Source organism: Somniosus microcephalus, chromosome 5 (assembly GCF_052327205.1).
Source record: "Somniosus microcephalus isolate GS21.2 chromosome 5, FLI_Smic_1.0, whole genome shotgun sequence".
In the NCBI taxonomy this organism is placed as follows: Eukaryota; Metazoa; Chordata; class Chondrichthyes; order Squaliformes; family Somniosidae; genus Somniosus; species Somniosus microcephalus.
In genome coordinates, this window is record NC_140991.1 from 170023145 (window position 1) to 170051104 (window position 27960).

A 27960-nucleotide genomic window follows, 5' to 3' on the forward strand; every position below is an offset into this window, starting at 1 on the left:
TTCCCTTGGCTGGGGAGCCTGGAACCAGGGGCCACAGCCTCAGGATAAAGGGTAGGCCATTCAGGACTGAGATGAGAAGAAATTTCTTCACACAAAGGGTGGCAAATCTTTGGAATTCTCTACCCCAGAGGGCTGTGGAGGCTCAGTCATTGAGTATATTCAAAACAGAAGTCAATGGATTTCTGACTAGTAAGGGCATCAAGGGATATGGCGATAAGGCCGGTGAATGGAGTTGAGGCAGAAGATCAGCCATGATCTCATTGAATGGCGGAGCAGGCTCGAAGTGCTGAATGGCCTACTCCTTCTTCTATTTCTTATGTTCTTATGTTCTTTAGACACCAGGCCATGGGGGGGGGGGGGGTTTCTCTATTTTCTAAGCGTATTGGTGGATTGCACTAATACACTGTCAGTGCACTGAAGCACTGAAATACACCATTATTAAATGGATCAGATTGTTCATGAATTGTGGTCCAGCTCTTAATTAATCTCTCTCTTCTGAATGATCCCTGCCATTGGCTGTATCCCTCCTTGCTTTATACATGCACCAACATACTCCTTTATCTTTTCCTATGTAATACCTCACCTACATTACTGGGCAAATGTTGAACATTTTTAAGCCCTTGGAACCCTTATCACTTAAAAAAGGCTGAGGCTATCTGTTAAATTCCACTGGAAATGTTGCTTGTGGTGAGTAAATAGCAGATACAATGGAAATGGCTTCACACAAAGTGTAGAAAATATGACAGTCACCTCCACCCTGAGTTGAAGGAGGCACCATATAATTTTAATGGAGAGGGAAGAATGGCCGTTGTGTATGTAGAACTTGGTTTAAATAAAATTGAAGAGAAACTGTTCCCTTTTCAAGATCACTGTCTCTGTGATCATTCCTTTAGCAGCACATGTTCTAATTTGTTGATCTCTGTCCAGCAGCCATGAGAATGAAAGCATTACATGGAAGACTAGATTCCCTATGCTAGATATGTGCGCAATTGCATAATATTATCTTAAACACTACAATACCACAAAACTAGGTTTTCAGCTGGCCCACCGGTGAAGATTTTTAAAATTAAAATAAACACAATGATACATACTTCATTTGGAGTTGGAATATGTTTCTTACGGTGGTCATGGTGGAAGACATCACAGAATCATTAGCTGAATGCTGACAGGGATATTAGGAAATAGTTAGCCCAATGCTGGTGGTGCCTCGGGCACTGCATTAATCCTCAGAAAAGCTGGAATTCTACCCCAATCTATTTCATGCCCTCTGTTCAGCTGGTCCTTGTTAGATCCGTGTATTTTTGATGTTGTGTGTCCTTCAATAACTAGACACGAGACTGCAGGGAACAATCAACAGGTGTTTACTGGATGAGGGTTACTCTAAAACTAACTATACAGATCCCTACTCAGGGTTTATATACAGGTGTGGTCACTGCCGGTACTACAGTATACAGGAGCTGTAAAAAGTAGTTCTCCCCTTAAAGGTACATAAACTACAATTCCTCCCCTTTTAGATTAACAGCACCATAACATTCATTTAACAATTAACACTTTTAACATGCAACATTAACTGAAAATAGTCCATTTATAAATTCAGTCTTTGGGGCGGCTTCCTGATCCTTTCTGGATAGCGCCTTTCCTGAGTGTCTTGCTCTTGGTGCGGAGGCCCCCCTGTCATCAGTTGGTTCATCCGCTTCCGATGCTACTGTTTCTGGGGTAGATGCTACCTGTATGTCGGGTTCATCACCAGGTACGCGAGGCATGGGGTTGACTCGTTCCTGTGACTCTAGGATCTGGTCGACATGGCGTCTCACAATGTTCTCCCCAACATCCACTGTGTACATTAGTGGCCCCTGCCGTGTGCATATCGTTCCTGGTTGCCATTTCTCTGTTCGGTAGTCGCGGGCCAAGACTGGTTGCCCTACATTGAAGCTCCTTGTCGGCTTCTCATTGATGTGCTGGAATTGCTTATTCTCAACACCTCTTCGTACATTTGGTCTGAGCAAATCCAGACGAGATCTCAACCTTCGGTTAAAGAACATCATGGCCAGGGTCTGGTTGGTGACTGCATGTGTCGCATTTCTGTAGGCTAACAGGAAATTGTCCACCTTATGCTGCAGTGGAATGTCGTCATCGCACATGGCCCTTACTGCTTTTTTAAAGGTTTGTACGAACCTCTCAGCCAATCCATTTGTGGCTGGATGATACGGGGCAGATGTGTAATGCCTTACCCCATTCCTTTTCATGAATCTTCGAAATTCTTCGGACACAAACTGTGGCCCGTTATCAGAGCAAATCTGCTCTGGCAAGTCGTTCCTGGCAAATGTGGTCCGTAGGACTGCAATAGTTTTCTCCGTGGTGGTGGACGACATTTTGATCACCTCAGGCCATTTCGAGTGCGCATCCACGGCTATTAAAAACATTGAGTCCATGAATAGACCAGCAAAATCAATATGCACCCATTGCCATGGAGATGAGGGCCACTCCCATGGGTGTAGAGGGGCATGTGGTGGTGCATTTTGGACCTTCTGGCATCCTGAGCAGCTCTTTGTCAGGTCCTCGATTTGCTGATCGATCCCCGGCCACCACACATAAGCCCTAGCAAGGCTTTTCATTTTCACCCCTCCCAGATGGCCTTCGTGAAGCTCATTGAGCACTCTCTCCCTTAACTTGGGTGGAATTGCCACTCGGGATCAACACATCAAGGTCCCCTGGCATACTGACAGCTGTTCTCTTCTGGATGAGAATGCTGGCAACAGTGAGTCGCCATGTGTTGGCCATCCCTTCACCGTCAAGTCATATACCCGAGACAGTGTCGGGTCATTTCGGGTCTCCTCTATATCAGCGTTAGTTACTGGCAAGCGTTCAATTATAGTCGAATAAAATATTTCGACAGGGTCCACTGCTGGTGCTTCCTCCATAGTAGGCAGTGGCAGGCGTGATAGCCCATCAGCGTTTCCATGCTGTTTCGTGCCCTTATACTCGATTTCATATTGGTTCGCCCCTAGAAAAAGGGACCATCTTTGTAGCCATTGCGCAGTCATCACCGGAACGCCCTTCTTTGGATTAAAGATGGAGACAAGTGGTTGGTGGTCAGTCAGCAAGGTGAACTTCTGCCCGTGCAGATAGTGGTTGAACTTTTTCACACCCCACACTAGGCTGAGGGCCTCCCTGTCAATCTGGGCCTAGTTACGCTCGGCTGAGGTTAGTGACCGAGACGCAAAGGCTACCGGCCTCTCCGAGCCGTCCGGGGATTTGTGCGACAGCACCGCTCCAATGCCATAGGGTGATGCATCACACGCCAACCGAATTGGTGGTGCTGGGTTGAAATGAGCCAACACCTCTTTTGATGTGATCAATTCTTTGCACTTCTGGAAAGCTCGTTTACATTCGTCATTCCACTTCCATGGTACCCCCGTTTGCAATAGGGTGTTCAGTGGGTGTAGTACTGTAGACAAATTCGGCAAGAACTTATGGTAGTAGTTCACCAGCCCGAGGAACGACCTCAGTTGTGACACATTTTCTGGTGCTGGAGCCTTGACTACTGCCTCAATCTTTTCAGGGGACTTATGTAACCCCTCTTCATCAATAACGTGGCCACAATACGAGATCTGCTTCTGGAAAAACTCGCATTTGTGGCGATTTGCTCGGAGCCCATATTCCTTGAATCTAGTGAGCACCTGCTCCAGGTTGGCAAGGTGATCACTGTCATTTTCTCCCGTGACCAGGATGTCGTCCAAGTAACATTGGGTCCCTGGAATCCCTTGCAGGACTTGATCCATTGCCCTTTGCCAAATAGCCGGAGCTGATGCTACCCCGAACACCAGCCGGTTGTATTGGTAGAGACCTTTATGAGTGTTGATCGTGAGGTACTGTTTCGAGGCTTCTTCTACCTCCATTTGCAGGTACGCCTGGGCCAGATCAATCTTAGTGAAGCGTTTCCCTCCAGATTGCGAGGCAAAAATATCTTCAATCCGCGGAAGCGGATATTGTACCGTGTGAAGGACTGGGTTCACTGTCACCTTAAAGTCCCCACAGATGCGAACCTTCTTTGGTTCCCCAGGCGTATTACTCAACGACCTCTTCATTACAGGAACGATGGGTGTAGCCCACTCGCTCCAGTCCACTTTGGACAGTACTCCTGAACGTTCCAAACCTTCCAGCTCTGCTTCGACGGCTGGGCGGATCGCATAAGGTACCGGTCTGGCCTTAAAAAACTTTGGGCTTGCATTTTCCTCTATTTTGATCATCGCTGTTATGCCTTTTAGTGTTCCGAGTCCCTCCTGGAACACTTCTTGTGCGTCAGTTAGCATTTTTGACAGTCGTCCAGGTGTGACGTCGTCATCCTTTTTGGCATCTACAGTCAGTGCTTGTATGGAATGCCAATCTAGCTGTATCTTCTGGATCCATTCACGTCCTAGTAGTGGTGGTCCTCCATCTGGCAACACATATAGGTCCATTTTTGCTGTTTCCTTGCCGTTATATATAACGTTCACCCTTATTTTTCCTTTGGGGTAGACTTTTTGCCCCGTGTACATCTTCAAGACAATCTCTGTATCTCTCAAGGGTATATGTGAGAATAGCCGCTTGTAGTCCCTTCGGTTTATGACTGTTAGGGCTGATCCTGTGTCCAATTCCATTTTCACTTGGACTCCGGCTATCTTGAGCGTGACCCAGATAGTTTGGTGATCCTCCGTTTTGATCACCTTATGTAGTTTCAGACAACCCAGCTCCTTGCTTCCGGAGTCTGTGTCACTTTTCTGTTCGTCTGAACTACTCTCCGTCACCTTATGGAGCTTCTTGTACTTCTCCTGTGGAGATTTCTTGCTTCTGGTTTTCTTTCCCGACCTGCAGACTCTTGCTATGTGTCCTACTTTTCCACACTGTCTGCACACTTTGTCCTTGAACCAGCAATCATTATGGTCGTGTGTTGTTCTGCCGCAGTGATAGCACTTCACTGTTCCATATGACATTTCATTTGTGCCATATTCTTGCGGTCTCCGTTGTATCCCTGCTGCGCCCCGTGCGGCTGCTTTGTGTGATACTGCCATGCTGAAAGCCTTGTCCAGTGTAAGATCCTTTTCTGATAGAAGCCGTTTCTGGGTTCCTTCACTTTGAAGCCCACACACAAACTTGTCCCTTAAAGTATCTGCTAGTCCCGTTCCAAACTGGCAGTGTTTCGATAGCTTGCGCAGTTCCGTTAAATACTCAGCATTACTTTCATCTTTATGCTGGTTCCTTTTGTGAAACTTAAATCTTTCTGCTATCAGCAGCGGTGTGGGGTTTAAGTGGTCCTGTAGGATTGACACTATGTTTCCAAAATCCTTTTCCACTGGCTTCTCTGGGGTTACTAGGTTTCGCAGTAAGCCATATGTTTTTGCACCCATTGAATTCAACAATACCAGCGCTTTCCTCTCATCTTGCACTTCATTCGCCTTGCAGTACACTTCTATGCGTTCGACATATGTCGTCCAATCTTCGACTTCATTGTCGAACGCTGTGACACTGCCAGTCTTCGGCATCCCTGGGTGTGGTTAGACTGGCTCAAAATGGTGTTTTCCCGCGCTCTCCCTTCTTCTCCGCTGCGGCTCAAATGGCGTTTTCCCGCGCTCTCCCTTCTTCTCCGCTGTGGCTCAAAATGGCATTTTCCCACGCTCTCCCTTCTTCTCCGCTGCGGCTCAAAATGGCGTCTCCCGCGCTTTCCTTTCTTCCCCGCTGACGCTGCTCGGCCCTTGAACATCGGCTGCGCTCTGCGCGTTTTCCTTTCTTCCCCGCTGACGCTGCTCGGCCCTTGAACACCGGCTGCGCTCTGTGCATTTTCCTGCATGCCTCTCTCTCTCGTTGACGCTGCTCGGCCCTTGAACACCGGCTGCGCCCTGTGCGCTCTACCCTCTCTCTTCTCCCATCGACGCCACTCGGTCCTGAACACTGGCTGTGCCCTGTGCGCTTTACCCTCTCTCTTCTCCCGTCGACGCTGCTCGGCCTTTTTCTGTGCCGTCGGTCGGCTGTAGCCGCCGCTGTCCGGGAAGGGTCTGCGCCGTACCTGTTGCCAGCCCGTTTCGCTGGACCACCGTGACTAGAGAACCAAGCCCAGCTCTCAACAGCCTCCCCTGCGATGCTCAAGTCTCCGCTGGATGGTCGACGCCCGTGCTTCTAGACTCGGCCTTCTTCTTTCACTTTTCTCCAGGAGCGAATCCCTGGGAGGTGATGCAGAGTTGCAGGTAGGTTTGAATCTTCTCGTCGCCAATGTTAGATCCGTGTATCTTGATGTTGTGTGTCCTTCAATAACTAGACATGAGACTGCAGGGAACAATCAACAGGTGTTTACTGGATGAGGGTTACTCTAAAACTAACGGTACAGATCCCTACTCAGGGTTTATATACAGGTGTGGTCACTGCCGGTACTACAGTATACAGGAGCTGTAAAAAGTTGTTCTCCCCTTAAAGGTACATACACTACAGACGTCAAACTAAATGCAGTGCTGAAAATGGTGGAGGGAGTGGCACCCAGAATATCTGTTATTCTGACTCTTATTTCTACTCAAAAAGATAATGCAATGCATTTTGGTGCTATGCAAAATAAATACAGAGGTGGGAATTTTAACACCCCCCACCCCAGAACAGGCAGGACAGTGCCGGGGTGGCGGTTTAAATTCTTAAAAAAGCTAAACCCAATCCCAATTTCAGTCTGTGATGTCACCTGTTGCCGGGTGGCCCTTAATTGGCCTGCTGAGCCCGCTGGGCGGGCTCAACAAGGTCAATCAAGTGAAAATCACGTGGATTGGCTGCATCTCGATGGAGGCGGGACTACAACCCGAAAGTTGTAGTCCCGCCTCCTTCCCAACTTCTGAATGAAAACCCAGCCCGTTATTTTGAATTTGGATGGATAGTGCAGTTGTGTGTTTCTGCCTAAGGGATAGGTGGTAGGAACATGAAACCCTACTATCCATCCAGATTCCAAGTGACCGTGGTGATAGGCCCATTGTCAAATCTACTGCTTGAATTGACCTAGCAAGTGGCTCCCAACAAAATGGTAGGTTTTTATTAAGTTTGAAGTGGAGCCAGGAGGAGCAGGGTGTGCTTTTCATGGCTTCACAGCATTCCTAAGTGCCACTGATTGCCTGTGAATTCCCTCCTCCCCCTCCCGTTGTCCTGGTCCTCCCCACCCCCGCCGGGACTTACCTTCGGGCAGCTACCAGCGAGGCAAGCAGCCCGACATTCATCCTTTTAAAATGGGCAAGCAACCTGTGGAGGCGTAACAGACTGTGACAGCTCACCCAAATAATGTTAATGAGGCCTGGGGTTCAATTGCAGGCCTGCCTTGGGCCTCCCAGTTGGGGTGTGCGCTCCTTGCCCATTTCAGGCCCAAACACGAGCCTAAAGGAATTTCAGCCTATTTGCCTTTTTATTTCAGATCTCCAACTTTACAGCTTTATACCCTCAAGTTTACTTTGATTTTCTCTCAGTTTGTGATCTCTGTTTCTTTCTCTCTCTCTCTCTCAAGTTCTGTTTTTCAGCTCAAAATGCCACTTTTTCTGTATCTTTCTTTTCTTTCTTCTTATTGTTGGTGCCTCCCCTCACATCCCCCCCGCACCCGCCCCCCCCAACGTTGCTTGGTTGGCTGCCTTTTTCAACAGTACCTTGAAAAGAGAATGAGACAAAAGAGTGTGCAAATCCAGGTTCAGTGACTGTACCTGAAATACCATTGAGATTGATTCTCGTTAGATCAGGGAATCCTATAGATTTAGTATTGTTGAACGGTTTAGAGTGAATGGTCATAATGAACAGCATATGGTGAAATGGTTTGTTTTACTTCATGTGGTTTAGTATTTAGGTGGAAAATGCTTTTAAATATTAGAAAAATGACTCCCTGTAGGATTCTCCTAATAGCTCAGTGAGTACATTTATCAAGTGGTGTGGCACTGTGCCATATAGACCTGGAAGGTACCAGATTCGAACTCTTGATCTGCACTGAGGTGATCACAGATGGGGGTAATAGTGTCAGTGCTAACTGTTCTATGTACTCATTGCCAGGGAGGAGAACATCAGCCAGGGTCCCCACTGCGGGTTGCACCCCTGCTAGAAAGTGTGTGTGTGTGTGTGTGTGTGGGTGTGTGAATGTATGTGTGTGTGTGGGTGTGTGTGTGTAAGAAGAGCAGAATCAGCCAAGGCTGTGATGCTCCATGACAGAATAGCCTGACAACATTCACTGTTTAGGTTCACATATGAGTATTGACACTCAAGCCGGAGGGCAACGAGCATGTGTGGAACTGTATCCCTGCATGAATCAGCTAGCAATCAGGGGAGAGAATATGGAGCGATTTTTTTTTCCACCTCCTTAATGCAGGAATCTTGATGCCATTTTAAGTCCTTTTAGTCTGTTGGTGGGGGAAAATAACCCGTAAAAACAGGTGGGTTTGGGTAGGGTAGACATGTAAAAATCTAAAAGATCAGAAACCCGACCCAACCCACCTCTAATCTGCCCACTTCCAGTTTTAACGGATGGGGGGGGAGGCAACCAATCCACTCGCAGGAGGCGGGTTGATCATTTAAATATTATAATGAGGCTGCATGCCTCAGAATTAATCAGCATTTTAAATTTAACCCTGTCCGGCGGCTAAAACGAAGCGTGGACTGCTGGATCCAGGAGGTAAGTGCCTTTCCACTTATCTGCTGGATCCTGTTTACACCCCCCGACCCTTCCAATCTCCCCCATGACTGACCCTTCCAATCTCCCCCGAGAGCCTTCCGATCTCCTCCACCACTGACCCTTCCGATCACCCCGCCCACCCGCCCCCAGGTCGCCGATCTCCTCCACCACCGACCCTTCTGATCTCCCCTGAGGCCTGTCCAATCTCCCCACCGAGGCCTCCAATCTCCCCCCGACACTGACTCTTCTGATCTCTCCCCTCCCCAAGGCCACCGATCCCTCCCTCCTCTCCGCTTCCTGGCCTCGGCCTGGTGCCGAAGGTCTACCCATCCAACCGCCAGCTAGCCTCTCAATCTGGCTGGCTGTGGCTGGGAAATAGAGACAAACAATGTTAATCAGGTCCTGCCATTAAAATTGGCAGGAGCTGAGGGAAACCCATTCTTGTGGGTTTCCTGACCTCAAAACAGCCCCACCGCTCCCTCCCTGCCTCCAAGATAATACCGGGGCTTTTGACTGAACAGCCCTCCACGTACTATATTTACCATTTATGGCTTTGGGGTAACCTAGAGTTCTATTTTTTTTAAAGTGTGTCTGTATGAGCAACGATGGACAGGGAGTGAAGAGGTTTTGCTTTTATCTTTTTATTTGGCGTTGCTTTGCAATGCAGAATAAATATTAGTTCTGTTAATGAAATTACTGATGCATTTCTGCTTTGGCATATGCCAGTTCTTTCAGGTATATTGGCCACAACAGATATCCAACCTTTAAAGTATAGAAATACGTTTGGTATAGTGCTGCAATAAGAAAGAAAGACTTACATTTATATAGCCCCTTTTACAACCTCAGGACATCCAAAAGCACTTTACAGCCAATAAAGTACTTTTGAAGTGTAGTCACTGTTGTAACGTAGAAAACATGGCAACCAATTTGCACTCAGCAAGGTCCCACAAACAGCAATGGGATAATGACCTGATAATCATTTCAGTTGAGGAATAAATATTGGCCAGGACACCAGGGAGAACTCACCTGCTCTTCTTTGAAATAATGCCATGGGATCTTTTATGTCCACCTGAGAGGGCAGACGGGGTCTCGGTTTAACATTTCATCTGAAAGATGGGACCTCTGACAGTTCGGCACTCCCTCAGTACAGCCTAGATTACATGCTCAGGTCTCTGGAATGGGGTTTGAACCCACAACCTTTTAACTCAGAGGTGAGAGTACTACCACTGAGCCATGGCTACCACTGAGTAATACTAGTTCCATTCCTCTCTCCCCGTTGTATTGTGGCAAAATGCGATGAATATACATTTTTGTTGCTGGAATGTAAATAGAACACAGTGGGGGTTATTTTCATCTTTTCCGCTTGGGCATTTAACTGGCAATTTGTTCCTCTCTCTAGTAGATGTTAATAATAACAAAAGCAGTTTTGTGTTTGACACATTACTAGTCAAATTGCTAAAATAAATTGGTCATGTATCTTCATTTTATACTCATCATCCTTCTTCATGAGATGGTGGGTTAGAATTTCACTTGCACTTTTCCCCCCTTCCCTCTTCTCCTGAAGCCATTGACTTCTCGCTGCCAACAGTCTCATGTAAACCTATGCAGTGAGTGTCAGTAGGCTAGTTAATTGCAGGGGGACCAGCCTGATCTTGTCCTAGAATTATAGAATCATCGAAATTTACAGCACAGAAGGAGGCCATTTGGCCCATTGTGTCTGTGCCGACCGAAAAAGAGCTATCCAGCCTAATCCCACTTTGCGGCTCTTGGTCTGTAGCCCTGTAGGTTGCAGCACTTCAAGTGAATATCCAAGTACTTTTTAAATATGATGAAGGTTTCTGCCTCTACCACCCTTTCAGGCAGTGAGCTCCAGACCCCCACCAGCCTCTGGGTGAAAAAAGTTCTCCTCAACTCCCCTCTCATCCTTCTTCCAATTACTTTAAATCTATGCCTGGTTATTGACCTTGTTGCTAGGGGAAATAGGTCCTTCCTATCCACTCTATCTAGGCCCCTCATAATTTTATACATCTCAATTAAGTCTCCCCTCAGCCTCCTCTTTTCCAAAGAAAACAACCCCAGCCTATCCAATCTTTCCTCATGGCTAAAATTCTCCAGTCCTGGCAACACCCTCGTAAATCTCCTCTGTACCCTCTCTAGTGCAGTCACATCTTTCCTGTAATATGGTGACCAGAACTGTATGCAGTACTCTAGCTGTTGCCTAACTTATATTTTATATAGTTCAAGCATAACTTCCCTGCTCTTACATCCTATATCCTCACCTGATATTCACATTCATGCTCCTGAACAGGGAACCCCTGAGCAATTTTCCTCTCCTGACTGACTAAGATCAGCAAGCTCAGCACAGACCGCAGGTTGAATCTAGGAACTTGCAAGTTTGTATGGCTAAGCTATTCACTGGATAAACCTGCTGAGCCTTTACAAATCCTCCCTATTATTACAATTAAAAATATAGCACTGTAATTTAAATGTATCTGCTTATTAACAGCTTGAGTTCAGAGAATTGAGAGCTACTTCTCAAAAATAGCATGACAACTGAAATCTGCTATTTTAGATCAGTTAACTTCTTGGATACAGGGACGTCTTCCTGCTGTTCTAAAACTAGATCCTGCTTATTATATATTTTATACTTTCTAATGTACTCAGCAGATTGTTTGTCATGAGATTTAGTGGTTTGTGAATTTTTAGGTGTGCGTGTTTTTGTGTGGACTATTATTGGTTAGGTGATTAGCTTGGGAAAGCAGTCCTTGTGTTTTTTCCCCCCAGTTGAAATAATGAAAGAAGCAGTATGGAGGCAAAATCCATTTGCCTGGAGTTAAATACACTTTTCCTACCCTCTTATCACTCTCCTTGTTAAGTGATATGGATGTAATTTTGATACTGTTTGCCCAAACGTCATGTTCTCATGTTTTCACAGCCTCAGAGCCAAATTTGAAGGTGCGTTCCAGATTAAAACAGAAAGTGGCAGAGAGGAGGAGTAGTCCATTATTGCGCAGAAAAGATGGCACCATTATCAGCACCTTCAAGAAGAGAACGCTTGAGAGAACAGGTAGTTGGGAAGAACGTAATGCTCTTCATAAAAGCTGACATGGTTCTGTACGGGTATCTTTAATGCATCCGAGATCTTGGCTGTATCTCAGTTTAGCACAATAATACAAATACTCTAACAGCCAATTAAAACTGTTCCTTTCATAGAATCAATGGTTTTGCTAGCTATAGGAATGAATTGGATGCAGGTAATGGAACAATGTAAGTTCGGACACTAAATAAGAAAATAATTTTTAGCAACAAAAAAAAGCTATTTTATTCGAAATTGCTGTCACATTTTGATTGATCTTATCCCTGCATACCCGCTTTCCCACCATATCCGTCAAACCATCCTCTCACCAGAAGTATATCTAGTTATCTTTTAAACCCATTGATATTATTGTCTTAAATTATTCCACAAGTCCATTATTCTTAATGTAAAAAGTTCTGCCTCACTCTCCTTATTTCTGACTCCTAACTCATTTTCCCTACTGCTTGAGCCCTTGGTTGCAGTGAACAGACTTGCATGTATCAATTTTGTTAATCTCTTTCAAGATTTTTTAAACTTCAATTAGGAGATTTCAAACTTAACTTTTTTCCAGACAGTTCAAGTTCAAATTCCTTCACCTTTCCTCATAACGTAAGTCATAACTGATACGGTTTAAAATTCATCTCAGTGCATATTCCAGATCTTGACTGAGTTGTCAAGGGGAGGTGGAAAGCAGAGTCCTGGCTCTTCCTCATATGGTAGGAGGGATAACCAATCAATCAATCAGCCTCCTCAATACCACTTGGAGTAGGACACCTCTCAATCAGGAAATGATACCTAATACGAGGGACCAAAAGGTTGTTGCTTGAGTTTTGTTGCACCATAAGAACATAAGAAATAGGAGTAGGCCGAACGACCCATTGAGCCTGCTCCACCATTCAATAAGATCATGGCTGAACTTCTACCTCGACTCCACTTTCTCGCCCTATCCCCATATCCCTTATTTCCCTTAGTGCCCAAAAATCTATCGATCTCAGTATTGAATATATTCATCGACTGAGCATCCACAGCCCTCTGGGGTAGATAATTCCAAAGATTCACAACCCTCTGAGTGAAGAAATATCTCCTCTCAGTCTTAAATGGCCAACCCCATATCCTGAGTCTATGCCCCCTAGTTCTAGACTCCCCAACCAGGGGAAACAGCCTCTCAACATCTACCCTGTAAAGTCTTCTAAGAATTTTATACCTTTCAATGAGATCACCTCTCATTCTTCTAAACTCCAGAGAATATAGGCCCATTCTACTCAATATCTCCTCACAGGAGAACTCTCTCATCCCAGGAATCAATCTAATGAACCTTTGTTGCACCCCCTCTAAGGCAACGATATCCTTCCTTAGGTAAGATCAAAACTGTGCACAGTACTCCAGGAGTGCGCTCACCAAAGCCCGATATAATTGCAGCTTCACTTTTTCTCATAACATAAGTCATAACTGGTATGGTTTAAGATTCCTCACAAGGCATATTGAAGCACCGCGACAGTGGGGAAGGCAACAAGACAATAATGGGCATATCTTAGAGAACAGTGGGCATCTGAATATTGAGTGCTAACGGTGCAATTTAATTGAGGGGCTCAAATGGCCCAAACTGTGACAGTGACTAGTTTATGTATTTTATGCTTGTAGCCTTCACTTTCTACTGATTTGTTGTTTTAAATAAATGTAGACAAATAGAATTTTTTTTAGAATCGTAACAATTTATTCTTGTTAATTTTGTCAGCAATGAATTTGACTCAGCTTGATATAGGATTTCAGATATTACTGCTGATTGTGATACAGGAGCTGCGGTATTTGCTATATATATGTGAGAAGCAGTCAAGTGCTATATAAAAAATGTAGCATATAATTTACCTGATACATCACGGAGAACGGAGAAACCTACCGTTACAGGAGAACTGTGTTCTAATGAGAGTGGGAGCTGTGTTCAAATGCCGCTCAATGATATTATTGTTTTGTGTTCTCATTGTGTAACTCTGTTGGTGCTGAAGTTTTACTAAGACTAACCAGGGCTTCGTCATAAAAAACAGAAAATGATCAAAATACTCAGCAGATCAGGCAGCATCTGTGGAGAGAGAAACAGAGTTAACGTCATCAGTACTGGAAAAAATTAGAGAGTTAGGCAGTAAAATTCAGCCTCATGCGCCAGCTGAGGCCAGTTTTGGTGAAAAAATGGCGGCCGCCTTGCTTCCGCACAATTCTGCGGGTCCTATGGCAACCGCCTTTTTGGGCAGGTCGGCAGTGCTGCCGTTGCCTACACTCGGAGAAATAGCAATGAAGCAGATTGTGACAACAATCAAAGTGCAATGCTGATTTGATGCACGACCTGCCATTTTTGACGTTGCTACTCCATTCAACGCCCTCTCCAAATCATGACCAGCTGAACATGCGTTCAGCAGCAGGAAAGACCCCCCACCAGTGCTAGTTAAAGGGATCAGCAACAACTCGCAGCTGACTTGCTTTTTGATTTCTACTGGTTCTGTGTAAGTTTGTGCAACAGTTTTGAGCTTTCTACAGTTATTTAAAGTTGGTGAGTTGACAGAGAGTGTTCCTGCAAGTGGAGAACACCTTGCTTCTGATTAAAAGGTTTCAGCACACACCACTTGCTCCCAGTCATGTGAGCTCTACTTGCAGTCTCCTTCGCGCTCGAGTATGACAGGGAGATGGAACGAAGGCAGCAAAGAAGAGAACAAGCTGCTCACAGAGATAGGAGGAGGAGGGGCAGGAGGGCTCTCAGCAGGAGGTCTTACCCACCTAGGGTCTTCCGAGAGCACTTCTACCTGCACGTAAGCCAGGAGCAGTGTATTCAGAGGCTCCGCTTCACCAAGGAGGTGGTCACAGAACTCTGCCATCTCCTGGAACCAGACCTGCAGCCTCAGAGCAGGGAGACGACTGCGCTGCCAGTGGCCCTCAAGCTTTTCGCCTCCGGATCTTTCCAGTCTGGAGCAGGCGTCGCTAACATCTCCCAGTTCACCATCCATCGCTGCATCCAATACGTCACAGAGGCTCTGTACTCCAGGAGAAGGGACTTCATTGTCTTCACTCTGAACAGAGAGAAGCAGGAGGAGCACACCTGTGGCTGTTCCAGGATACCGCACTTCCCCATGGTGCAGGGCACCATCAACTGCACACACGTGGCTTTTTTGGGTGCCGCATATCAATCCTGAGATGTTCTGTAACTGCAAAGGATACCACTCACTGAATGTGCAGTTGGTGTGCGACCGCACCCAGCACATCATGATGGTGAATATCCGGTATCCTGGCAGCAGTCCTGATGCCTTCATTCTGCGCCAGTCCGGTGTGCCAGCCAATTTTCAGCTACCACGTCAAATGCAAGGGTGGTTGCTTAGAGACAAGGGCTATCCGCTCTGCACCAGGCTGATGACGCCCCTCTGCAACCCCACCACTCGTGGCCAGCAATCATATAATGAGAGCCATGCTGCCATGAGAAACCTCATCAAGCAGACCATTGGGGTGCTGAAGCAGCGTTTACGCTGCCATCACCGCTCGTGAGGAGCCCTCCAGTACACGCCGGCTCGGCTGTCCCATTTCGTGGTGGTCTGCTGCATCCTCCACAACTTGGCCATCATGAGGGCGCAGCCCTTGCCACCATGGGTTCCGGGACCACCTCAGGAGAGGAAGAGGAAGAGGAGGAGGAGGAAGAGGAGGAGGAAGGGAGAAGGCAGGCAGCAGATCCCCGATCCAGACGGGCTGTCCGTGAATGCCTCATCAGACTCCGGTTTCAAACCCCAGATCCTGAGCCACCACAAAACAAACAGTCCAAACTTAATTTACAAAATTATCAAGTCCAATATTACACAATGTCAATGAATCGCCCTTGTGCATTCCCTTAGTGTCTGTCTTTCATATTCTTTTTCCTAGTGCTTCTATGCAGTGCTACTCCAGTGGCTGCAGCACGGCTGGTGGAAGGCAGTGGGGGAGACTGCAGATGGCCTTGCAGGATGACCTCGAGCAGCTCTGGGCCTAGAAGGCCCGGCAGCAGTCTGGGCTGGCTGGATGAAAGGCAGCAGCAAGGGTACTGGTGGAGTGGCAGTGGTGGGGGTTCCCCTGGCATGCCCTCCTCTTTCCAGATAAGAGAAATGAGTTTATGAATTCGCGTCAGTAGTGCTTCTCCGCCATGTTTTAGTGCCTCGGCAGGGATTCCATCTGCTCCTAAGGCCTTGTTGTTCTTCAGTTGTCGGATGGCCTTTTCAACCTCATGCCGGGCTGGGGTTGTGCTGAGATGGTGGCGGGTAGCATGCTGCAGGAGGGAGGTGAGGACACTCGTGTCGAAGACAGAATCTCGGTTAAAGAGATCTTCGAAGTGCTCCTTCCAGAGGGCACTGACTGCCTCTCTGTCCTTGATGAGTACCTCTCCGTTCTTGGCCCGCAGTGGGGTAGGACCTTGGGTGCTTGGGCCATAGATGATCTTGACTGCGCTGAAGAATCCACGCACGTCGTGGTTGTCAGCTAGCTGCTGGATCTCCTGCGCTTTCTCTACCCACCATCTGTTCTATAGGTCGCGAGTTTTTTGTTGGACCTCGGCCTTCAGGCGTCTGTAGGGCTGCTTTCTTGCTCTCGAGTTCTGTTGCTGTTTCCAGATCAGGAATGCCTTGCGCTTGCGGCTTATTAGCTCCTGGATCTCCTGGTCATTCTTGTCGAACCAGTCTTGGTGTTTCCTGGTCGAGTGACCGAGCATCTTTTCACAGGTGCTGATTATGGAGGCCTAGAGTGCAGACCAGACGCTGTGGGCACTCTGTGTCTCTGCATCACTGGGAGTCGTCAGGTTGTTTGTGCGGCGCAGGCTGAATAGGGCTTTCTTAGCGGGGTCTTTGAGTGCTCCAGCGTTGATTTTCCTGCGGCATTGCTTCTGTTGCCGCCGCTGTTTTGGGGCTACATTGATGGAGAACACAGAGCGGATTAGGCGGTGGTTTGTCCAGCAGTCATCAGCTCCTGTCATAGCGTGGGTGGTGGGGACGTCCTTGTGGTCCCTTGCTCGGACGATGACGTAGTCCAGCAGATGCCAGTGCTTGGAGCCAGGGTGCTGCCATGAAGCCTTGTACTTGTCTCTCTGACGAAACAAGGTGTTGGTTATGACAAGGCCATGTTCTAAGCATTTCGTTTGGAGGAAGGTACCGTTGGAGTTGACCGTAATTGGAGATGCCGTAATTGTGACCATCTTCAAGAAAGGTGACAAGTCTGATTGCGATAATTACAGAGGAGTTTCCCTGCTGTCTGCCACAGGGCTAAATTACAGAGTTAATTTGCAGAACAAACGGGAAACTGTTCAACCTCCGTCGCCTCCAGTCTAGATCCAAGGTCGTCCCATCCTCTGTTGGCGAATTACAGTATGCAGACAACGCTTCAGTCTGCGCTCACTCAGAGGTCGAACTCCAAACCATCGTCAACACCTTCACCGAAGCATATGAGAGCATGGGCCTTACACTAAACATCCATAAGACAAAGGTCCTCTACCAACCTGCCCCCGCCACACAGTACTGCCCCCCCGATTATCAAAATCCACTACAAGGCCTTGGACAACATGGACCACTTTCCATACCTCGGGAGCCTACTGTCAACAAGGGCAGACGTCGATGACGAAGTCCAACACTGCCTTCAGTGTGCCAGTGCAGCCTTCGGTCGCCTGAGGAAGAGAGTGTTTGAAGACCAGGACCTCAAACCTGGCACTAAGCTCATGGTCTACAGAGCAGCAGTGATACCCGCCCTGTTGTATGCCTCAGAGACATGGACCATGTACAGCAGGCACCTCAAAGCACTGGAGAGGTACCACCAACGCTGCCTCCACAAGATCCTGCAAATTCATTGGCAGGATAGGTGCACCAACGTCAGTGTTCTCGCTCAGGCCAACATCCCCAGCATCAAAGCTTTGACCACGCTCGATCAGCTCCGATGGACAGGTCACATCGTCCGCATGCCCGATACGAGACTCCCAAATCAAGCGCTCTACTCGGAGCTCCGAAACGGCAAGAGAGCCCCAGGTGGGCAGAGGAAATGCTTCAAGGACACCCTCAAAGCCTCCTTGAAAAAGTGCAACATCCCCACCGACACGATGGAATCCCTGGCCCAGGATCGCACAAAGTGGAGGAGAAGCATCTGGGAAGGCACTGAACACCTCGAGTCTCTTCACCGGGAGCAAGCGGAAGCCAAGCGCAAGCAGTGCAAGGAGCACACGTCAACCCAAGCACCCCACCCTCCCGCCCCTTCAATCACCGTCTGCCCCACCTGTGACAGAGACTGTAGGTCCCGCATTGGACTCATCAGTCACCTGAGAACTCATTTTTAATGTGGAAGCAAGTCATCCTCAGTTCTGAGGGACTGCCTAAGAAGAAGAGAAGAAAGAAGTGGTGGGCCTAGGAATGTTGTCATCCTGAGAGAGGACAGCAGGTTCTTGCTCCATGGCATCACTGCCACTCCCCTGGGGCGGCGCCTCAGCATTCCTAGCCATCTGTTGGAGGACGGATTGCTGGCCTGCTTCGAGACCCTGCAAGTCCCTTTCCACACTCGTAGACCCAGCCACGATGGTAGCAGTCTGATTTTGCATGGCAGCAAGCTGAGACTACATGGGAGCAGTCTAATCTTGTGTGATAGCAAGCTGAGACTGCAGGATCGCAGTCTGAGCTTCCACCGCAGCACTGAGACGTTGGGTCACTTCCGCTTGTGCTGTAATGGAAGCTGTGACATCGCCCATCACACCCAGCATCATGGTTGGGTCCACAAGTTCTCTAATGGAATAGCCCATCATTTCCATCCTGGAAATCATGGGCTCCAAGCTCCACGCAAAGCCCCATGTAGCATTGGAGCCGGACTCCTCCATGCTCCTTGACACTGACAAGAGGCTCTCTGGCAGGCCTGTCATTGCACTAAGCAGTTCTGTGTGGCTGCTCATCACCCTTCTTCTGAAGGCCGCCCCATCGAAGTCCTCATCTGAGTCCTGTGCAGCAGAACACGTGTGCAAACTCGCACTCCGGGGAACTGACACCCGAGCTACCCCTTCCCCCTGGGCTGGCTGCAGCCCACTCATACCCAATGACTCACCACGTGCAGATCCCGCCTCTATACTACCCTCTGAAGTCCGCGCAGTGCCATTTTCTGAGCTGGTCCCTGCGAGTGTCAGATCGAGTGATGGTGCCTCTTCTTCTCCATCGCTCCTCTCCTCCATAACATCGGGGACAAGCTGGGCTGGTGGGACCTCTTTGGTAACTGAAAGGAGAATGGCAAAAGGGTCAGGTTGTGGTGAGGGGAGAGGGGTAAAGCAAGATGTGCATGCATACACCATCAGCAGCTTGTAAGTGAGAAGAGACTGTGGGATGAGGGTGAAGTGGGATGTGAGAAGAAGGGTTAGTTATGAGCATACCATCATCATCAGCAATGCTTTCAACTTTGCCGCTCACCACGGACTCAGTGACAGCCCTTCCAATTATCTCCAGCACTGTGTCCATGAGGTTCTGCAGTCGGGCTTCCCCTCCGCCCATCTGCTGCTACTCCCGGCAGTTGTGTGCCACCTTGGCCTGCAAGAGAAAGGGAAGTGTGTTAGTGAGTGTGGTGCAATATGTTTGGATGATGTGCCTGCCATGGTTGAATAGCTGGGAGTGTGTCCAAGGTGTGAGATCTGGGTGTGAGGCTTGCAGCAGTGGTAAGTGTGCAAGGGTTAGGTGAAGCTATTATTGTGAGGTATGAGTGGTGATTGCTAGAGATTGTTGGTAGGTGAGTGATGGAGGTGTGCTGCATTGAGCATGTGTGAGACTAGAGGTGCAGTTGGTGGGATATGGCATTGGAAGATGCATTCACTGACCTTGACCACTCATGTGATGTCATTAACTTCTTGCGTCACTGGATCCAGGTCCTGGGGACAACACTTGTGGCACTTACAACTTGAACTATTTCCTCTCACATCCTTCTGGTGTTCTATAGATATGTGAAGAGAAAAATATTGGTGAAGTCAAGCGTAGGTCCCTTGCAGTCAGAATCAGGGGAATTTATAACGGGGAACAAAGAAATGGCAGACCAATTAAATACATACTTTGATTCTGTCTTCACAAAGGAGGACACAAATAACCTCCCAGAGATGTTGGGGAACATAGGGTCTAATGAGAGGGAGGAACTGAATGAAATCAGTATTTGTAGGGAAATGGTGTTAGGGAAATTGACGGGATTGAAAGCCGATAAATCCCCAGGGCCTGATAATCTACATCCTAGGGTACTTAAGGAAGTGGCCCTAGAAATAGTAGATGCATCGCTGGTCATCTTCCAAAATTCTATGGACTCTGGAACAGTTCCCATGGATTAGAGGGTAGCTAATGTAACCCCACTATTCAAAAAAGGTGGTAGAGAGAAAACGGTGAATTATAGACTGGTAAGCCTGACGTTGGTAGTGGGGAAAATGCTAGAGTCCATTATAAAAGATGTAATAGCAGAGAACTTGGAAAACAGTGACAGGATCGGACAAAGTCAACATGGATTTACAAAAGGTAAATCGTGCTTGACTAATCTACTGGAATTTTTTGAGGATGTAACTGGTAAAATAGATAAGGGAGAACCAGTGGATGTGGTGTATTTGGATTTTCAGAAGGCTTTCGATAAGGTCCCGCATAAGAGATTGTCATGTAAAGTTAAAGCGCATGGGATTGGGGGTCAGGTACTGACTTGGATAGAGAACTGGTTGGCAGACAGGAAGCAAAAAGTTGGAATAAATGGGTCCTTTTCTGAGTGGCAGGCAGTGACTAGTGGGGTACCGCAGGGATCGGTGCTAGGACCCCAGCTATTCACAATATATATTAATGATCTAGATGAGGGAACTAGATGTAATATCTCCAAGTTTGCAGACGACACAAAGCTGGGTGGGCATGTGTGCTGTGAGGAGGATGCCGAGAAACTCCAGTATGATTTGGACAGGTTGGGTGATTGGGCAGATGCATGGCAGATGCAGTATAATGTGGATAAATACGAGGTTATCCACTTTGGTGGCAAAAACAGGAAGACAGATTATTATCTGAACGGCAATGGATTGGGAAAAGGGGAAGTGCAACGAGACCTGGGTGTCCTTGTGCACCAGTTGCTGCAGGTAAGCATGCAGGTGCAGCAGGCAGTTAAGAAGGCTAATGGTATGTTGGCCTTCACAGCGAGAGGATTGGAGTACAGGAGCAAGGATGTCTTGCTGCAGTGTACAGGGCCTTGATGATGTAACGTCCGTGTGTAATTGAGACACGGACTGCAGAAGTTGGTAATAACAGATGTTTACTGAATGGAGACAAAACTGGAACTACTATACAAAGTTACTACACAGGCTTATATACAGGGGTCGTCACTACTGGTACTGCAGTATACAGGGGTTGCAGAATATAGTTCCTTCTTCAAGGTACATACACTACAATTCCTCCCCTTTTAGCTAAACAGTACATAACATTCGATTAATAATTAAATAACATATTTACAATTACAGTTGCTATATACATTAGCTGAAGTTAATCAATTATAAATTCAGTCTTTGAGGAGGCTTCCTGATTCTGTCCGGATTACGCCTTTTTGGGGTATCAGGTTCTTCTGGCAAAGTTGATTCGGGATCAACGTCGTTGTTTGGTTCGTCTGCTTCCAATATCACCGATTCTGAGGTAAATGCAATTGGTACTTTGGTTTCATCACCAGGTGTATAGGATCGTGGTGTAGATTTGACGTTTTCCAGTGACTCTAGAATCTGGTCAGCATGGCATCTTACAATGCTCTCTCCAACGTCCACGGTATACATTAGAGGTCCTTGCCGTGTGCAGATCGTTCCTGGCTGCCATTTCTCTGTGCGGTAGTCCCGGGCCAAAACTGGTTGACCTATCTTGAAACTCCTGGTTGGCCTTTCATTCATATTCTGAAACTGCCTGTTCTCCACATCTCTTCTGATGTTTGGCTTAACCAAATCCAAGCGGCATCTTAGTCTTCGATTGAAGAACATCATGGCTGGAGTTTGGTTGGTAACTGCATGTGTCGCATTCCGGTAGGCAAACAAGAAGATATCCACCTTGTGTTGTAGGGGTATGTCTTCATTACACATTGCCTTGATAGCCTTCTTGAATGTTTGAATGAACCTCTCAGCCAATCCATTGGTGGCTGGATGATATGGGGCGGATGTGTAATGCTTAACACCATTGTTCTTTAAGAACCTCCGGAACTCTTCAGACACAAACTGTGGTCCATTGTTGGAGCAAATCTGTTCAGGCAGCCCATTTCTGGCGAATATGGTTCGTAAGACTGTGATAGTTTCTTCTGTGGTGGTTGAGGACATTTTTATTACCTCTGGCCACTTTGAATGTGCATCCACCGCAATTAAAAACATCGAGCCCATAAATGGACCAGCAAAATCAATGTGTACCCTTTGCCATGGAGATGAGGGCCACTCCCATGGATGTAGAGGGGCTTGTGGTGGGGCGTTTTGGACCTCCTGGCATCCTGTACAGCTCTTGGTCATCTCTTCGATTTCTCTATCGATTCCCGGCCACCACACAAACGCTCTGGCTAAGTTCTTCATTTTTACCCCTCCCAGATGACCCTCATGAAGCTCATTGAGCACTCTATCCTTCAATTTGGGTGGAATTACTACTCTGGATCCACACATCAAGGTTCCTCGGCACACTGACAGCTGTTCTCTTCTCGGCGAGAATGCTGGCAACAGTGGTTCGCCATGTGCTGGCCATCCCTTCACCGTTAAGTCATAGACCCTGGAGAGTGTCGGTTCATTTCGTGTTTCCTTTTCTATGTTTGCATTCGTCACAGGTAGACATTCGACTATGGTCGAGTGGAATATCTCCACAGGATCCGCTGCAGGTGCTTCTTCCACCATCGGCAACGGTAGGCGCGACAATCCATCAGCATTCCCATGCTGTTTAGTTCCTTTGTACTCGATGTCATATTGGTGTGCCCCTAGGAAAAGGGACCACCTCTGTAGTCGTTGTGCTGTCATTATCGGGACGCCCTTCTTAGGGTTGAAAATGGAGACAAGAGGTTGATGATCAGTTAGTAGAGTAAATTTCTGTCCGTGCAGGTAATGATTGAACTTCTTCACCCCCCACACCAGGCTGAGGGCCTCTCTGTCAATCTGGGCGTAGTTACACTCGGCTGCAGTTAACGAGTGTGACGCAAAAGCTATCGGCCTCTCTGAACCATCAAGGGATTTATGTGACAGGACCGCTCCAACGCCATAGGGAGACGCATCACATGCCAGTCTTATCGGTAGTGATGGGTTGTAGTGAGCCAATACTTCTCTTGAAGTGATCAGGCCTTTACACTTCTGAAAGGCCCGCTTACATTCATCGCTCCATTTCCATGCTACTCCAGTTTGTAGCAGGGCGTTCAGTGGGTGCAGAATTGTGGACAAATTCAGCAAAAACTTATGGTAGTAATTCATCAATCCGAGGAATGACCTCAGTTGCGACACATTTTCAGGCGCTGGAGCCTTAACTACCGCTTCAATTTTGTCAGGGGACTTATGTAACCCCTCTTCATCAATCACATGGCCACAATACGATATTTGTTTCTTAAAAAACTCGCACTTGGGGCGATTGGCTCGTAGCCCATGTTCTCTTAATCTGGTGAGCACCTGCTCTAGGTTGGCAAGGTGTTCACTGTCATTTTCACCCGTCACTAGGATGTCGTCCAAGTAACACTGAGTCCCCGGAATCCCTTGCAGGCCTTGTTCCATCGCTCTTTGCCATATCACCGGAGCTGATGCAACTCCGAATACCAGTCGATTATACTGGTAAAGACCTTTGTGAGTGTTTATCGTGAGATATTTCCTAGAGGATTCTTCAACCTCCATCTGCAAATATGCTTGCGCTAGGTTAATTTTTGTAAAACGTTTCCCTCCAGATAGTGAGGCGAAAATATCTTCTATCCTCGGAAGAGGATACTGTACTGTATGAAGGACTGGGTTCACAGTCACCTTGAAGTCCCCACAGATGCGAACCTTCCTTGGCTCCTCAGACTTATTGTTTAACGTTTTCTTCATGACAGGAACGATGGGTGTCGCTCACTCGCTCCAGTCTACCTTAGTTAACACGCCTGCATTCTCCAGATTCTCCAGCTCTGCCTCGACGGCTGGGCGAATTGCATATGGTACCGGTCTTGCTTTGAAAAACTTGGGAATTGCATTCTCTTCTATTTTTATCGAGGCGGTTACGCCTTTACGAGTTCCCAGTTCTTGTTGAAATACCTCTTTAACGTTAGCCAAGATTTTTGACAATCGTCCAGGTGTGACGTCGTCATCCTTTTTACCAGCCACCATCAGTGCCTGAATGGAGTGCCAGTCCAAACTTATCTTTCTGATCCATTCACGTCCCAATAACGGTGGTCCACCATCTTGCAGTATGTACAGATACAATTTCTGTATTTTCTTGCCGTTGTATTCGACAGGCACCCTTATTTTCCCCCTGGGGTATACTTTCTGCCCCGTATATGTCTTCAAGACAATGGATGTCTCCCTCAAGGGTATGTGTAAGAATAGCCGCTCGTAGTCTCATCGATTCATGACGGTCAGGGCTGATCCTGTATCCAATTCCATTTTGACTTGGGACCCTGCTATCGTGAGGGTGACCCAAATGGTTCGGTGATCCTCTTTTGTGATTACGTTGTGTAGTTTTGTGATTACGTTGTTCCCGGATTCACTATCGCTCTTCTGGTCTTCGGAACTACTGTCCGTCATCTTTTGTACTTTCCTGTACTTTTCCTTAGTAGTCTTTTTGTTATCGTTAGTCTTCTTCCCGGACCTGCAAACTTGTGCAATGTGTCCCATCTTTCCGCATTGCCTGCATGTTTTGTCCTTGGACCAGCAGTCCTTCTGGTCATAGGGTGTTCTGCCGCAGCGATAACATTTTTCAAATCCCCATGTCATTTCATGGGTGCCGTAATCCTGTGGCTTTTGCTGTATTTCCGCAGCTCCCCTTGCTGCTGCTTCGTATGATACTGCCACGCTGAAAGCTTTATCTAGCGTCAGCTCTTTCACTGAGAGTAACCTCTTCTGGGTTCCTTCACTCAGGAGTCCACAGACAAATTTGTCCCGTAGGGTATCTGCCAGTCCTGCTCCGAACTGGCAGTGCTTTGATAGCTTGCGTAGTTCCGTAAGGTAATCAGCATTGCTCTCATCTTTATGCTGATTTCTCTTGTGGAATTTAAATCTTTCTGCTATCAGCAGCGGTGTAGGATTTAGGTGTTCCTGTAGGATATCAACAATTTCGTTAAAACTCTTCGCCATCGGTTTGACTGGAGTGATCAGGTTCCGCAATAGGCCATACGTTCTTGCACCCATTAAGTTTAGTCGTACCGATGCCTTTTTCTCATCGGCTACTTCATTTGCCTTGCAATATACTTCGACTCTTTCCACATACTTGGTCCAGTCTTCTATTGCATTATCGAAGGCAGTGATATTGCCAGTCTTCGGCATCTTGGAGATCTAAGATGGCGCCTCCCGTGCTTTGCCTTCTTCCCCGATTGAACAAAATGGTGCCTCCCACGCTTTGCCTTCTTCCCCGCTGGATTAAGATGGCGCCTCCCGCGCTTTCTGTCTTTTTCGCTGCTGCTAGCGCTGTTGCTGGCGTTTTTATGCCTTGATGGCGATGCCCTATGGTCTTCGCGCACTTCCCCCCCCCCCGCGCTGCTGCCAACACCACTCTCCGCGGTCCCTGTGGCAAACTGCAGCTCCTCGCGGCTTTCTGCGCTTCTAATTTCTTTTATTTTAATTACTGTTCCCGTCGTCAGAGCAGACCCTATGGGACACTTTCCTCCCTCTTCTCGGGTCTGTACGCTGCCCGGCTTCGTAGCACCGGCCGCGCCCTGTGTGCTCCACCCTCTCTCTCTCTCTCCTCTTCCCGACAACGCTGCTCGGCCCCGTTGAAAAGCCACCCGATCGAGCTCTAGCCCGCCGCAGCCCAGGAAGGATCAGTGTACTACCTGCCACCAGCCCGATTAGCTGGAACACCATAGACTGGATAACCAAGCCCAGCTCTCGACAGCCTCTCCTGCAAATCTTCTAATTCGATGAATCAGAGGGCGGTTGCCCACGGTCGACGCCCGTTTCTTCTGTTGGGTTTTTTTTTTTCTCCCCTCTGGCCTCGACCTCTAACAACTTCGCTTCAGGGATTGATCCCCGTGAGGTGGTGCAGAACTGTAGGTAAGTTCGGATCTGTTCGTCGCCAGTGTAACGTCCGTGTGTAATTGAGACACAGACTGCAGAAGTTGGTTATAACAGGTGTTTACTGAATGGAGAGAAAACTGGAACTACTATACAAAGTTACTACACAGGCTTATATACAGGGGTGGTCACTACTGGTACTGCAGTATACAGGGGCTGCAGAATATAGTTCCTTCTTCAAGGTACATACACTACAGATGAGACCACACCTTGAGTATTGTGTGCAGTTTTGGTCGCCTTATCTGAGGAAGGATGTTCTTGCCATGGAGGGAGAGCAGCAAAGATTCACCAGACTGATACCTGGGATGGCAGGAATGACATATGAAGAGAGATTGGGTCGATTGGGTTTGTATTCGCTAGAGTTTAGAAGAATGAGAGGGGATCTCATTGAAACTTATAAAATTCAAACAGGACTAGACAGACTAGATGCAGGGAGGATGTTCCCGATGGCGGGGGAGTCCAGAACCAGGGGTCACAGTCTAAAGATAAGGGGTAAGCCATTTAGGACAGATATGAGGAGGAATTTCTTCACCCAGAGAGTGGTGAACCTGTGGAATTCTCTACCACAAAAGGCAGTTGAGGCCAATTCATTAATTATATTCAAGAAGGAGTTAGATATATTTATTAAGGCTAAAGGGATCAAGGGATATGGGGAGAAGGCAGGGACAGGGTACTGAATTTGGATGATCAGCCATGATCTCATTAAATGGCGGAGCAGGCTCGAGGGGCCGAATGGCCTACTCCTGCTCCTATCTTCTATGTTTCTATGTTTTATGCCTGGAAAGCCCCCTGCCCCGCTGTGGGTACAGGACCTCATGATGTCTGTGAACCTCGAGAACCAAGGCCTCCAGTTTCGCATCAGAAAACCTCCTTTTTTACTGAGAGCAGGGTTGGGTTCCTTAATGGACCTTAAAAAGGATCCAAAAATTAGAGGGAAGTAAGTAATATTGATTATCTTATAGTGCCAAAATTTTGATCCTCTTTGGGGAGAACTTATTTTAAATGATCTCTTTGGTCCGTTAATGGTCTCTAGCTCCCGGAATCAGAGCCTCATCCTGCACTTTGATTTTCTTCTAGTCCCTCAGGGCAGGAGCCTCCATAGTGGTGGTACAGCAGGGCCCTGAAATTTCAGCCCTCTAGTCTTTAGGTTTATTAATATTTATCAGTAAGCCTCATATCCTAAAACAAAGAAGATGATGTATTTCTCTGTCAGGGCCATATTTCCCTCTTAATTTTGTAAAAATTATCAAATCAGAATGATGGATGTGTAGGATTTTGCTGCAGAAGTTTCCGTGTAATTAAAATTCAGTAGTGGGAACAAAAGAAAAATGACTGATCACAACTCGCCTGCAATACTAATGCTCCTTTCAAATTTCTCAAGTAGCCAAGCTGTTGCTTAGCTGGCATGAATGGCAAATACTTAATTCATCCATTTGAAAGTGCTCAAAGCTTGGTTAAAGTGGCACAGCAAAAATGTAGGAAAGCTCATCTCAATGACCAGAACTTGGAGGTTCTTGTGGATAGCGTGAATTTTTTGGCCTGTAGGAGGAAGGACAAGCATCCAAAAACTTACCGGGTACTGGTGAGGCCACATCTGGAATACTGCGTACCTTAGGTTTCCATATTTAAGAAAAGATATACTTGCTCTCGAGGCAGTTCAGAGAAGGTTCACTCGGTTGATTCCGGAGATGAGGGGGTTGACTTATGAGGAAAGGTTGAGTAGGTTGGGCCTCTACTCATTGGAATTCAGAAGAATGAGAGGCAATCTTATCGAAACATATAAGATTGTGAGGGGGCTTGATCGGGTGGATACGGGGAGGATGTTTCCACTGATGGGTGAGACTAGAACTAGGGGGCATAATCTTAGAATAAGGGGCTGCCCTTTCAAAACTGAGATGAGGAGAAACTTCTTCACTCAGAGGGTGGTGAATCTATGGAATTTGCTACCTCAGAGAGCTGTGGAAGCTGCGACATTAAATAAATTTAAAACGGAGATCGACAGTTTCCTAGCTGATAAGGGAATTAGGGGTTACG

The 27960-nt window shown here is 47.3% G+C and overlaps 1 protein-coding gene across 2 annotated transcripts in view; it reads left to right on the plus strand.

Annotated features, from left to right (window-relative positions):
- The window catches only part of LOC147117434 (histone deacetylase 9), a 1471293-nt gene that overhangs the window by 945214 nt on the left and 498119 nt on the right, over positions 1 to 27960 (plus strand). For both annotated transcript variants that reach the window (XM_085988432.1, XM_085988433.1), the window contains one exon: positions 11586 to 11717. In XM_085988432.1, the coding sequence (XP_085844558.1) occupies positions 11586 to 11717 (132 nt within the window). The remainder of the gene's footprint in view (positions 1 to 11585; positions 11718 to 27960) is intronic.